The 10,599-nt window shown below is 40.1% G+C and overlaps 3 protein-coding genes across 3 annotated transcripts; 2 read left to right on the forward strand and 1 right to left on the reverse strand.

Moving 5' to 3' along the window:
• Nucleotides 1-127: 127 nt before the first annotated feature.
• On the forward strand, nt 128-4,520 carry LOC136442364 (ribosome production factor 2 homolog). Its single transcript, XM_066439216.1, has 9 exons — nt 128-231; nt 698-830; nt 1,002-1,039; nt 1,209-1,248; nt 1,569-1,650; nt 1,849-2,025; nt 2,350-2,452; nt 3,003-3,147; nt 3,558-4,520. The coding sequence occupies exons 1-9, from the start codon at nt 206-208 to the stop codon at nt 3,747-3,749; spliced, it is 936 nt and encodes a 311-aa protein (XP_066295313.1). The 5' UTR covers nt 128-205; the 3' UTR covers nt 3,750-4,520.
• Nucleotides 4,076-7,261, reverse strand: LOC136443328 (protein MIX23-like). Its single transcript, XM_066440561.1, has 5 exons — nt 7,134-7,261; nt 6,536-6,661; nt 5,516-5,662; nt 5,006-5,065; nt 4,076-4,666 (listed from the first exon to the last, which is right to left on the reverse strand). The coding sequence occupies exons 1-5, from the start codon at nt 7,188-7,190 to the stop codon at nt 4,616-4,618; spliced, it is 441 nt and encodes a 146-aa protein (XP_066296658.1). The 5' UTR covers nt 7,191-7,261; the 3' UTR covers nt 4,076-4,615.
• A 384-nt stretch (nt 7,262-7,645) lies between these two features.
• On the forward strand, nt 7,646-10,443 carry LOC136443246 (UPF0389 protein CG9231-like). Its single transcript, XM_066440443.1, has 3 exons — nt 7,646-8,141; nt 8,734-8,836; nt 9,230-10,443. Exons 1-3 carry the CDS (start codon nt 7,952-7,954, stop codon nt 9,444-9,446), a joined length of 510 nt encoding a protein of 169 aa, XP_066296540.1. The 5' UTR covers nt 7,646-7,951; the 3' UTR covers nt 9,447-10,443.
• Nucleotides 10,444-10,599: the final 156 nt, after the last annotated feature.

Below are 10,599 nucleotides of genomic sequence, written 5' to 3' on the forward strand. Positions count from 1 at the left end.
GCACTGTTCAAGATCTATAGAAATGACCATTTAACACGTTTAAGGCCAATAAATGACTGCTCATGTTCTCTGTTAACAGTAAAAAGAGCCAGCGATAAGTGCATTTAACGTATATATCTACGCTTCGCGTATTAAAAACAGCCACCAGCTGGAGCCTGCATTCATTTCATTGACCGCTGAGGGGCACTATTTCCATCTTCACAAAATGGCGACCGTCATGCAGAGGATCGTGTAAGTACTTGTTTGAAAACCTTGTCTTTTCTGGCAAGTAGAGATATATGCGTGGATGTGTTTTGAAAGGTAGATAACTCGATTACCCAAGAAACTCACCAGAAAGTTATTTGGGGAATAAATGAAAAGATAACGGTCCGTTTGTTCTTTTTATGTTATCGTGTGCGTACCCCCCTCCCCATTTATTTGGCACACGTGTTGTTTAAAACCCAGAAGAAGTCAGACAGGAACGTTAACGTTTATCAGAGAATAATTAAAGGATAAAAATCGAAACTATATTGTATAGACTAGGGAGAATTCAATGGTGCTAAAGTTAAAATATTCAATAAACGTTAGCACTTTTCATCCAATGAGAGACTGGTATTATTACCAAGGGCCTTAATATCCTTACATTTTGTTTGTATTTTTAGCTTTCAGGTCTTTGCACTTAACTTACAAGAAGTAATTTGATACCTTTATTCCCTAGAAAACCTAAGACACAGGCGGCTAAGCGAGCTCTGGATGTGAGATCGCCGAAGTTGGAGGAGAACGACAAGGTGGCCATGTTCATTAAGGGTGGACACACCAGCGAGACCATCACTCAGGTGCTCAAGGAACTGGTACGGCACCTGAAAGTCATTCCCCCTTAAGATGATCATGATCATTCCCCCTTAAGATGTTTCTTGGTTAAACTTAAACCAGCCTACTTAAAAAGCAAAAACTTCATTACGTGCCATCAAAAGCCAAACAAGGAACTATGATAAAATGCATTTCTGTTCTTGTTTTTCCAGTATTTACTGAAGAAACCAAATGCCATCACATTCAAAAGGTACGTGTCCTTTTTAGGGACGATTCACTTGTCATGTACATGTTATGTCCAATAAACTTGTTTTTGTTGAAACTTGTAGCTTTGTCTTAGTTGTAACTGTCAACTTCAATGCCATTTTTTTCTCTTACCTAAGTTACCTTTGTCTAATTTTTGTTTTCTTCTCTTGCAGAAAAAACATCATGAGACCCTTTGATGACCAGTCCTCAATAGTGAGTATCATCATGATTAATCTCCAAGCAGATCCACACCGGGCGCGAAAATCGTATATGCTAGCCAGAGAAGGTCCAGTTAGCCAGAGAGGGTCCAATAGCCCCGGGCTGGACCTTCTCTGGCTAATATATACGATTTTCGCGCCCGGTGTGGATCTGCCTGGAGATTACATCATAATCTCCTGTATCAATTAAACAATGGTGGAGCCTGTCCAAAAACTTGCGGGGCATATTTTTTTGACAGTGACTTTGTGTCGTGGTGAGTGCTTGATGCTGTCACAAAAGAACAGAATGTTCACATGTTTGTTTTTGTGTTCCAGGAGTTTTTCTCACAGAAGAACGATTCTTCCTTGTTCCTGTTTGGGTCCCACAGCAAGAAAAGACCAAACAACCTTGTACTTGGTGAGTACTTGGCAAATTCATTTTCAGCCTTTTTGGAAATACTTTCTCCCTGCTAAAGTTGCTGTTTTGCACCAAATTTGTATTGGTTATAAGGCCAGCAGGGGAAGGTTGATCATAATACCAATGGCCTAACAATAAATCCTTTCTTTGAGAGCTACTTGTACTGTTGCTATAAGGTGTACATTGTCTGTGTTTCAGGGCGCCTTTATGACCACCATGTGTTGGACATGGTAGAACTGGGCGTGGTCCACTTCAGGTCCATGCAGGACTTCCCTACAGAGAAGATTGCCATGGGAACCAAGCCCTGCCTGGTGTTTGAAGGAGAGGCCTTTGAGCAGGACCATGAGCACAGGAGGCTAAAGAGTCTGCTGATTGGTGGGCTTGATTAAACTCATCATGTTAGAAATGATACATTTGGAAACACTGAAACAACATTGTAATCTTGTATCAAAGTTAAACTACAATTTTCAACAGATGTATTTGGACTTACCCAACTTTTCGACTGATCAACTCCAGTCCACTGTCTCTGTGACTTCTATCAACACAGATGAACTTTCAAGTGAACATTGTAATCCATGTCCATTTGCCAGATATATGTGGAGCTGTTTTACTACATGATATGTCTATTGTAAGTACGTAAGGCTGGTGACACAACAAATAAGTCATTTTTTATCTTACAAAAGTTGTGTGTGTCCCCAGACTTTTTCCGAGGCGTGAAGGCGAACAACGTGCGGTTGCAGGGTTTGGAACACGTGCTGCAGTTCACAGCACACGACGGCAAGGTCATGGTTAGGAGTTACAAGTGAGTACTGGACTGTCGCTGGGAGTATCGCCAAGCCACATAGTCTGTATAATGCAAACTCCCGCTGTCTGGGGCTTTTATGGCCCCTACCCGCAGTAGAGGCGAGTGCTGTTTGGCCGGGCCACTGAAGCATGATTCAATAGGCTACAAGCAACACTGGCTACTGCTTCATCTTCATCTCTACTGTTTGTATAGATGGGATGACTGCTGGAATATGCAGTTTGAGAGAAGGATACATGTAGCTTATGAAAATGAACACCATCAGAAAATTGCCTGTTCGTGACAGTTCCTTTGTACTGTTGTGGCTTGATTTGCCATGGTGTAGTAAATGTTCCTTGTTTAGGTTCTTTAAGGTTGAGTATCTTCATGAAGAACTCATTAATACGTTGATGAAGGTCAGACATCCAGATGATAAGATAAATAGTATTTTTGGCTTAACTCATCAATATATCAGAGCACAGCCTATCTATTTCACTATAGTTTGAGGAGTATATAATACGAGTGATCCTATCGTGTATGACCTCTGTACGTTTGTGTGTTACCCACCCAGAGTCCTACTGAAGAAGTCCGGGAGCCGTACCCCCCGCGTCGAGCTGACCGAGATTGGCCCAGCGCTGGACCTGGAGGTACGGAGAACACGCCTGGCCTCAGATGACCTCTACAAAAAAGCCTGCAAGAAACCCAAGAAGGGCAAGGTACAGAATATATTTACAATCCTAACACCAATGATACAAGACAGAAATTGTTTTCCTATTAAGATTTTCCCATATTGTAAACCTGTTGTAAAGTGATAAAAAGTAGCAATACAGAATTTTTGTCATCAGCCTTTGTCTAGCTCAATAGAATTGTGCTGTTATTCTACTGGAACATTGTTATGAAGGTACCTTTGTATTTGCAAGGAGGTTCTCCTTGGTATATGGCAGTTCTTACATATGCTGGGTCATTACATAAAGAGTGCTTGTTAAAAATGGGTGTGTTTGTAAGGCGTGCAAGAAAACAGTTTCTCAAGCAACTGGGTAGATTTTGGAAATGGTCAGATTTTTTAGGTAGCATCCACTAAGGTGTTTTATTCATTTTTGCTGAAGCTTTCTCCGTTGTGTTTCAGCCGAGGAAGGTGAAGAATGTGAAGACGGACGTGTTTGGTGCTAAGATGGGGCGTGTCCACATGGAGAGACAAGACTTCAGTAAGCTCCAGACGCGCAAGATGAAGGGACTGAAGAGACAAGCACAGAGCAACAAGGAGAACGCCAAGAAGGCGAAAACAGAGTCTTCAGAACCTACAGCTGAGGAGTCCTGAAAAACTCCTGATGTTTCAAGAACTTTTAAAACATTTCACATGATGCCATGTGGCTTTCTCAAAGTCCCTTCAGGAGTAAAAGATAGACCGACCTCAAAATTGTATATCATGCACTTTTCTACCACATGCCAGATAAAGATTTGGACTTTTGTAACTACATTTATGCTTGTTTCTGTTCACACGTGTGATGCTGTATGTTGAATATGACTCAGTGTTCAGTTACCACAATGGGTAGCTCAAGTTACTTTTTCTGTTTCACCGAATGTAATGCAACAAACTACATGTACCATATTAACAGAAGAGGGAACACAAAGACATGAAAAATATTCCATAAAATAGGTTTATTTCTTTTATTGGTGGAACTGTTTGCATCAAAATGTGTGACCTAAATACATGTCTGAAAAGTACTTTTGATATGAGTATGGCAGGAGTAGTTTCACAAGAGTCAACACTGTAAGCTTAACAATCTTAATTTTCTATAGTACAGATATTAATGATAATGATTATTATATAGTTGTAAAATGTTAACTAGACAAGCATTTTCTCTCCCTTGTCTGTATGGAACTAAAAGAAGGTTCATTAGAATTTACAAGGTTTAGGTCAAAATATTTTCTGAGTTGTTCCTCTAATTTTTAATCAATAGAAACATTCTTGTATCCAAAATGTCCAGACTTTATTTGTAAGGATTTTGTTGCATGTGTGTAACTGTCCTCCCTGTAAAGTGATTTCTTGCCTTGACAAATAAACTAGACTCTATTTAGTTCAGGAAAACTTGTCTGTTGTTCAGTATACCAACAGCAGATATTGAAAGAAGTTAACTATGTATCTCCCTACATCTATCCTGAGTACAATCAGAACTGCCGTGGTCAGGAGGAGGCGGGTGGTTTGTAGAATGTTCGACAACGTTCTTGGAAAATCTGGAAGGAATAACCCACATGGTGACATAAGGGTTGTGCTCAGTTGGCTTTTTAACCTCAAGTTATATACTTGTATCCTCAATCTTGATCCATCATCATGGTTAACAAAAAGGTAAGGAAGACTGAGGCTCCATAAAACACTTAAGCATGGAACAATTGATTCTAAGGTCTTGTAAAACATTCAACATAAAAGGACACATTTCAATCCAGCAGTTCAGGAGAGCGAAGGATATTCTAAGCCATAGAAAAGACTTGCTAGTGCTGGCACATGGTATTCTACATGTTATTTCTGATGATATGGCTAACATTGTGCTGAGGAGAAGACAAGTTGGTGCTGACCTTTAATGACCTGTCCCTGACCACTTCTTCCACGTTCATCTCCTGCTGCATTAACCTCAGCTGGAGGAGAAATGATAAAATGCAATGACTTCAATTATTGTGACTATTTAGATGAATAAAACAAACGTAAGGTAACTGTATAGTCAAGGACAAGTAGTACATTGTGGAATGTGGTTTTATGAGAAGAAGTTATTCATGAAATCAAGACGTACTATATTACATATGGGATCATATTGCTGTTTTGTAACAAGTCTATATTCAACATTTACTGGAGATATAGTCTTGTGTTCTTGAAAGATGTTGCAGTCATGAAACTTCTTCCAAATAAAAGTGACAGTGTAGGGAAAATGTTCACTTTGAACATTCACCCAAAGTAATTAAAGGGGAGAAAAGGCCACATAAAAGATGTCCTAAACGCCTTTATGCCAAATGTAATAGCTGTAAGACCTTTTACAATATCAAACAATCCTGTTAACCTCTAGAGGGTATCTAATTGAACTCAACTCTCACCTTAGTTTGTTCCTTTCTGAGCTGCTTAAGAAGAGCAATGTTATCATGGTCAGTTTCCCGGGCCTCCCTCAGCTTGGCCACCTGTTGAGATGTTTGGTGGATGCACTTCCTTATTGCGTTCTCCCGCTGGACATGTCCTTGAGACAGCTGGCAAAAATATTGGAAAAGAGTCATGTTAGATTTGAGGTTTGGGCTTATTCTCAAGTTCATTGTGGCACACAAAATTCAATTTACCATGGTAGTTATGTGTGCATCAATTTGGAGTCCTATTCAGGTTAATACTTCAGGGCTCGAAATTCAGTTTTGGGAATAGGTGCACTGGTGCACCCAACCTAAAAAATTGGGTGCACCAAAAAAATTTTGGGTGCACCACATAAAATAAAGTAGAATGTAACTATTGTAAGCAAATTCCCTAATGACAAACCTAATTTATACTGTTCCTCTTCATGCGCGTGAAGGCACGCGATCTCGGCACGCAGTTTTGAAGCTTTCAAAATCGAATTTAACTCAAATTCTACCATCAAAATCTTAAACAAGTACTACAACAAAGATTTTATTATTTTCTTACACTTAGATGTCAAGAATATGCTGAGTACTAGTGTGCAGTGATACCTTTACACATTAAACCGTACAAAAATATTTGGGTGCACCAGTGCACCCACAGTAAAAAATTAGGTGCACAGCTCCAAAATTGGGTGCACTGGGTGCACATGCACCCAGTATTTCGAGCCCTGTACTTGATGTAAGAATTTGAAGCATTAAGTATGACCTGTTTACCAAAATACTGTAAATGCAGAAATGTTTGCAGGGATTTAATTTCAAGGTAGGGAGAGAATGGATTGCGGTTGTTTTGAGTTCACGTAGCACTTCTGTCTTTTCGCTGTGCGGTAACAAGTTCACTGCAAAAACTGCTAACATGAAACCACTGCGAATATTTCTGCACTTACAGTACTTAATAATCACATTTGTTGAATATGTGTCTGTGCAAGACATTTCGGCTTCCTAAGACAAAAAAGTCACCTCATCATAAAGGCTTTTGCACTGTGTCCCTGCGTTGACTTTGTCTGCGAAGGAGTTGGTGGGGATGGCCGTGTTCAGCTGGTACACTATCTTGTCATCTATGGTGCGGTACTTCTTGAGTGCTTCCTGTGGTAGAAAGAACATTTTAATGATAAAGATCCATCCTCAAGTTACAAGGTTAAGTTACACCAAGAGAATGTCTGTGCTTCTGTTTCAAGTATGGTATTTGAGGCTGACATGTGGCTTTTCGTGAGGAAATTCGTGATTTTAAAATAAAAGTGTAAAAAAATCGACCTCAGCATTAAGTTCTGAGCTGGATCTTGGGGTTCAGCCATGAATATCTGATGCTAGCTTACTGGTGGGATGAAACCATGGCTTTGACGATAGAGTTGAAACCAGGCCAGCACAATTACATAACGTTTCCACTGCACTGTAGCCATGTGTATGTAAGGATGGGAAGGGCATGATGCTCATCAATTTTCATTATCGAGTCTCCAAGAGTACTATTGCAATACCAGCATCGCCAGTAGCAATAGCTACTCCTTTGATCTCGACACAGTTTGAACTTAAATTGCACTGAAAACGTCGCAAAACTCACCTGAAACTCCAAGAAATCTTCGCAGGTCACGGAAATTTCCCCGCTGGGCGCCGCCATCTTGGTCTTGAAAATTGCGCAGTAGGTTTGTGCGCAAAAATATCAAATCTCCTTCCCAGGATTTTCACAAAAGTTTTGTCAAAATTTTCAGACAAAAATGATTTTTTTGCTGGTGAAAGTTCTGTTAAACATCAATTATTATTGTAGAATATAAAATTTGTGTGTATGGAATTACGAAAGAAGCAGAATTAAAGAAGAAACTTCAAAAGGGATAAAAGATTATCCTGGAAACGAGGTTGATGAACTATTACAATTCTGAAAAGGGGGAAATGTGTAAAATTTAAATAACACAATTTGTATCAAAATTTGACGTACAGATCAATTTGATGTAAAGTGTAGTATTTCATTCCATAGTCATCAGCATATCTAAAATGTAACTTTCAATATGATTCAACATTAAAGCTATTCAACTTCCAATATCCCCTTACAAGAAGTAGTACAGTCTATTCGTATTCCCCGTGTGTAAACAGGGGAATTCGCGTTACGTTGAACCATGCACGTATACATGTCTGACGTCTTTGCATGATTCTGCACTTTCCAACCCGTTGCCACTACAATAGCTCTAGATACCTGTTGCGTACAGGTCATTGACCTAGATATTACTTCAAGGTCATTTCTAAAAGCGTACGTGCATGACCTACCGGCCACAGTGTCGGACATTTTGAGATTTTTGTTTATCATCAGGAGGGCGGTACCGTGACAGTTTTGCGGATATTTCTCCTGTAACTGCGAGTGAAGAAGACAAGAAGAGGATCGCCGCGATGTTCCCGAGAGTCGTGCTGCCCCTGTGCCGTCTGGCGGGCCGCCCAGCTGGGTGGATGTCAGGTGTGCCAAGAATGTCGTCTTCAGTCAGAAGTGCGCCTGTCTTATCTAGCCGCGTACAGGGCTTCTGTTCAGAGAAGGCCAAAGCTGAGGTGGTGCACAGAGAGCAGCCACAGAGAAATTCAAATGGTAAGCTACATGTTCATATGCTTAAATCCTGTTTTGGTTTTTACTTAATTCTGTCATGTAACATTAGTCTTGACCTGGCATTGATTGCAATTGTTGTATGGAGTTTAAGCCTCCTTGGTCTAAGCCTTTAACAACTTGTGTATTCTGGACATGATCACTAAAGGCAGGTACATGGAAGTTCACCCTGTAAAGTACAACCACAGAGCTTTGGAACATCCACACAAACCCACCATGACAGTTGAGTGAAATGGAATTCAACAATGAAGAGCGGTCTAAACTGGAACAGTCCTACCTGACCGAAAATTCTACTCTACTCTTCTACTCTACTCTAAAAAGCAGGGTACCTCTAGCTCCAAGGAGCCTGGACATTACTGCACTATCATCGGTTCACTTTGAGAGATTGAGTGAAGAAATGATAACGGCTTAACTTATTAAACTCAAAGTCAAACCTATCCAAAATGTAGTACAATGTACGAGGTATTAGCCTGGTATCCATCCATCTGGGAGCCAACCATTGGAGCTGTAGCTAGAATGCGACTGGATACCAGCTCGCTATCAAGGTGTATGAAACTGTTTCCTTTCCCCCCTACAGCTGCAACCAGCATGCCTGGATACATGCCTTCTAACAAGGAGAAGTGGATGCTGGTTTTCACAGGCCGCTACCCATCTAAAGCTGACATCCCAAAAGAAGTCTCGTAAGTAACCATAACTTAATAACGGTATGATGATCCCGTCCTGAGGTAGAGTAATAATACATGTAGAGAATCATAGAGATGAATGTGTCACACAGTCACAGTGAAGTTTTATGTGAAAGCAATTTATACCAAAGATTGTCAACTTTATCTGTACTTTCCTTGCCACATATTGCAATTTTTAGTTAAGATAATTTTGATGAAGATTTAGACATCTAGGTAATAAGATATGCCAAATGAGTTACTCAAGATTAAAATTTTGAAACAGTCAGACGTTTCAGACACCATCCGCTATCTTTCATCAGTGACTAAAAGGAACACTGTTTCAAACTGTTATCCTGTTGCTTGAGCAACTCTCATTTGGCGTATGATAATTATTTTTACACTGTATTGTAGGTATGATGAACTGACTGCTGCCAAAGACAAGATGCGGGTGTATGTCGCAACACTGCTGGTTATCCTGACCTTCGTGTGTGCGTTTGGTGTCGCCATGTGGGGGAAGTCTGAGCGGGACAGAGGAGAATCCCTGCTGAAGAGGAACCTACAGAGGAGAGCGGACATACGGCAGAAAGAGATAGCAGACCAGGCAGCAGCAGCAGCAGAACAGAAATAGATAATCATGTGCAGCAGGTTTCAACAATAGCCAGTGTTCATGAGGCTTAACCTTCTCCCTGCTGCCTAACAGTGTAACCAATACAAATTTGGTGCGTAACGGCTACTTTGGCAGGCTGAAAGTTCAAATGTAACTGCAAGGTACACATCACAGTTGCAAAGATGGGGCTGAAACCATTTCTTCTGACAGGAAAGTACACAGCCTGCCGTTGACCAACTTACTCAGCTGTCTCCTTCCACACCTCAAAATCATTAAACCTGGGATCCTGGCCAGACCACACAAGGTTACATCCTTTCTGTTCTTCTGATGAAAAAAATGCCCCAGTCCTGTCAATCTTAAAAAGATTTTAAAGTACAAAAAAAAGTAACCAGGAATTATATATTGGTGTTCATCCGCAGCACACTGCAACTGTGATCTTTGCCATTCAAGGCACCTTTCAAAAGGTACTTCAGAATCATCAGCACTCAAAAGAGTTATATATTTTCATGTGGCATGTTTGGAGATGGTTCAAATATTACAATAAGGACCAATACATAGATTATGTGATTTGTGTACTCAGGAGTTTGTAGGGATCATTGACCAACACGACTCAAGTAGTTAAAAAGGGTTGGATATCAGTTTTGGTATAAACTTGGATATCAAACTTAAATTGAAGGCGTCAAGTAATCATCCATTGCTTTGGAAGGACTGGGTTGTCAATTATTTAGGCTGATGCATTTGTATGCTTGTTATATGACCTGTGTCAAGTGATCGTCTTTAGCCATGTTGAAGATTGAATAAATAAATACAGTTTCACTGTCAATTTTGAGTATTAGATTTCAAGAAATTGTTTACGAAGTATAGAATAAAATGACTTTGTAATGTGTTTGCTTTTTGTCTGTGTAATTTCTGATTTTGTTGAATTTTAAGGCAGGACAGTTTTTATTGTAACTTCAACCATGTGGATTTCTTGGTGTTTGCACCTTACAAATCCTACATTAAAATAGCAATGACTTTTTTCTGGCATTTAAGGTCTCATTCCTGTATTACTCCGAGTGGGTACCTTAAAAGAATCCGTGCCCCAAAAAATGAACGGCTGCATGAAGGTGCGTCTATATCGGTGGCTAACCCAGCTGATCTCAAGCGTCAAACTGATGAAAGCTTGTTTGTAACT

Source organism: Branchiostoma lanceolatum, chromosome 1 (assembly GCF_035083965.1).
Source record: "Branchiostoma lanceolatum isolate klBraLanc5 chromosome 1, klBraLanc5.hap2, whole genome shotgun sequence".
Classification (NCBI taxonomy): Eukaryota; Metazoa; Chordata; class Leptocardii; order Amphioxiformes; family Branchiostomatidae; genus Branchiostoma; species Branchiostoma lanceolatum.

Excerpts from the sequence above, each read along its gene's own strand:
- LOC136443246 (XM_066440443.1), top strand. The coding sequence starts at position 7,952 with ATGTTCCCGAGAGTCGTGCTGCCCCTGTGCCGTCTGGCGGGCCGCCCA. Across the intron at positions 8,142-8,733 it reads GCCACAGAGAAATTCAAATG|CTGCAACCAGCATGCCTGGA; the intron begins GTAAGCTACATG and ends TCCCCCCTACAG. Across the intron at positions 8,837-9,229 it reads GACATCCCAAAAGAAGTCTC|GTATGATGAACTGACTGCTG; the intron begins GTAAGTAACCAT and ends ACTGTATTGTAG.
- LOC136443328 (XM_066440561.1), bottom strand. The coding sequence starts at position 7,190 with ATGGCGGCGCCCAGCGGGGAAATTTCCGTGACCTGCGAAGATTTCTTG. Across the intron at positions 6,662-7,133 it reads AAGATTTCTTGGAGTTTCAG|GAAGCACTCAAGAAGTACCG; the intron begins GTGAGTTTTGCG and ends TTTCTACCACAG. Across the intron at positions 5,663-6,535 it reads GCAAAAGCCTTTATGATGAG|CTGTCTCAAGGACATGTCCA; the intron begins GTGACTTTTTTG and ends TATTTTTGCCAG.
- LOC136442364 (XM_066439216.1), top strand. The coding sequence starts at position 206 with ATGGCGACCGTCATGCAGAGGATCGT. Across the intron at positions 2,026-2,349 it reads GCTAAAGAGTCTGCTGATTG|ACTTTTTCCGAGGCGTGAAG; the intron begins GTGGGCTTGATT and ends GTGTGTCCCCAG. Across the intron at positions 3,148-3,557 it reads AGAAACCCAAGAAGGGCAAG|CCGAGGAAGGTGAAGAATGT; the intron begins GTACAGAATATA and ends GTTGTGTTTCAG.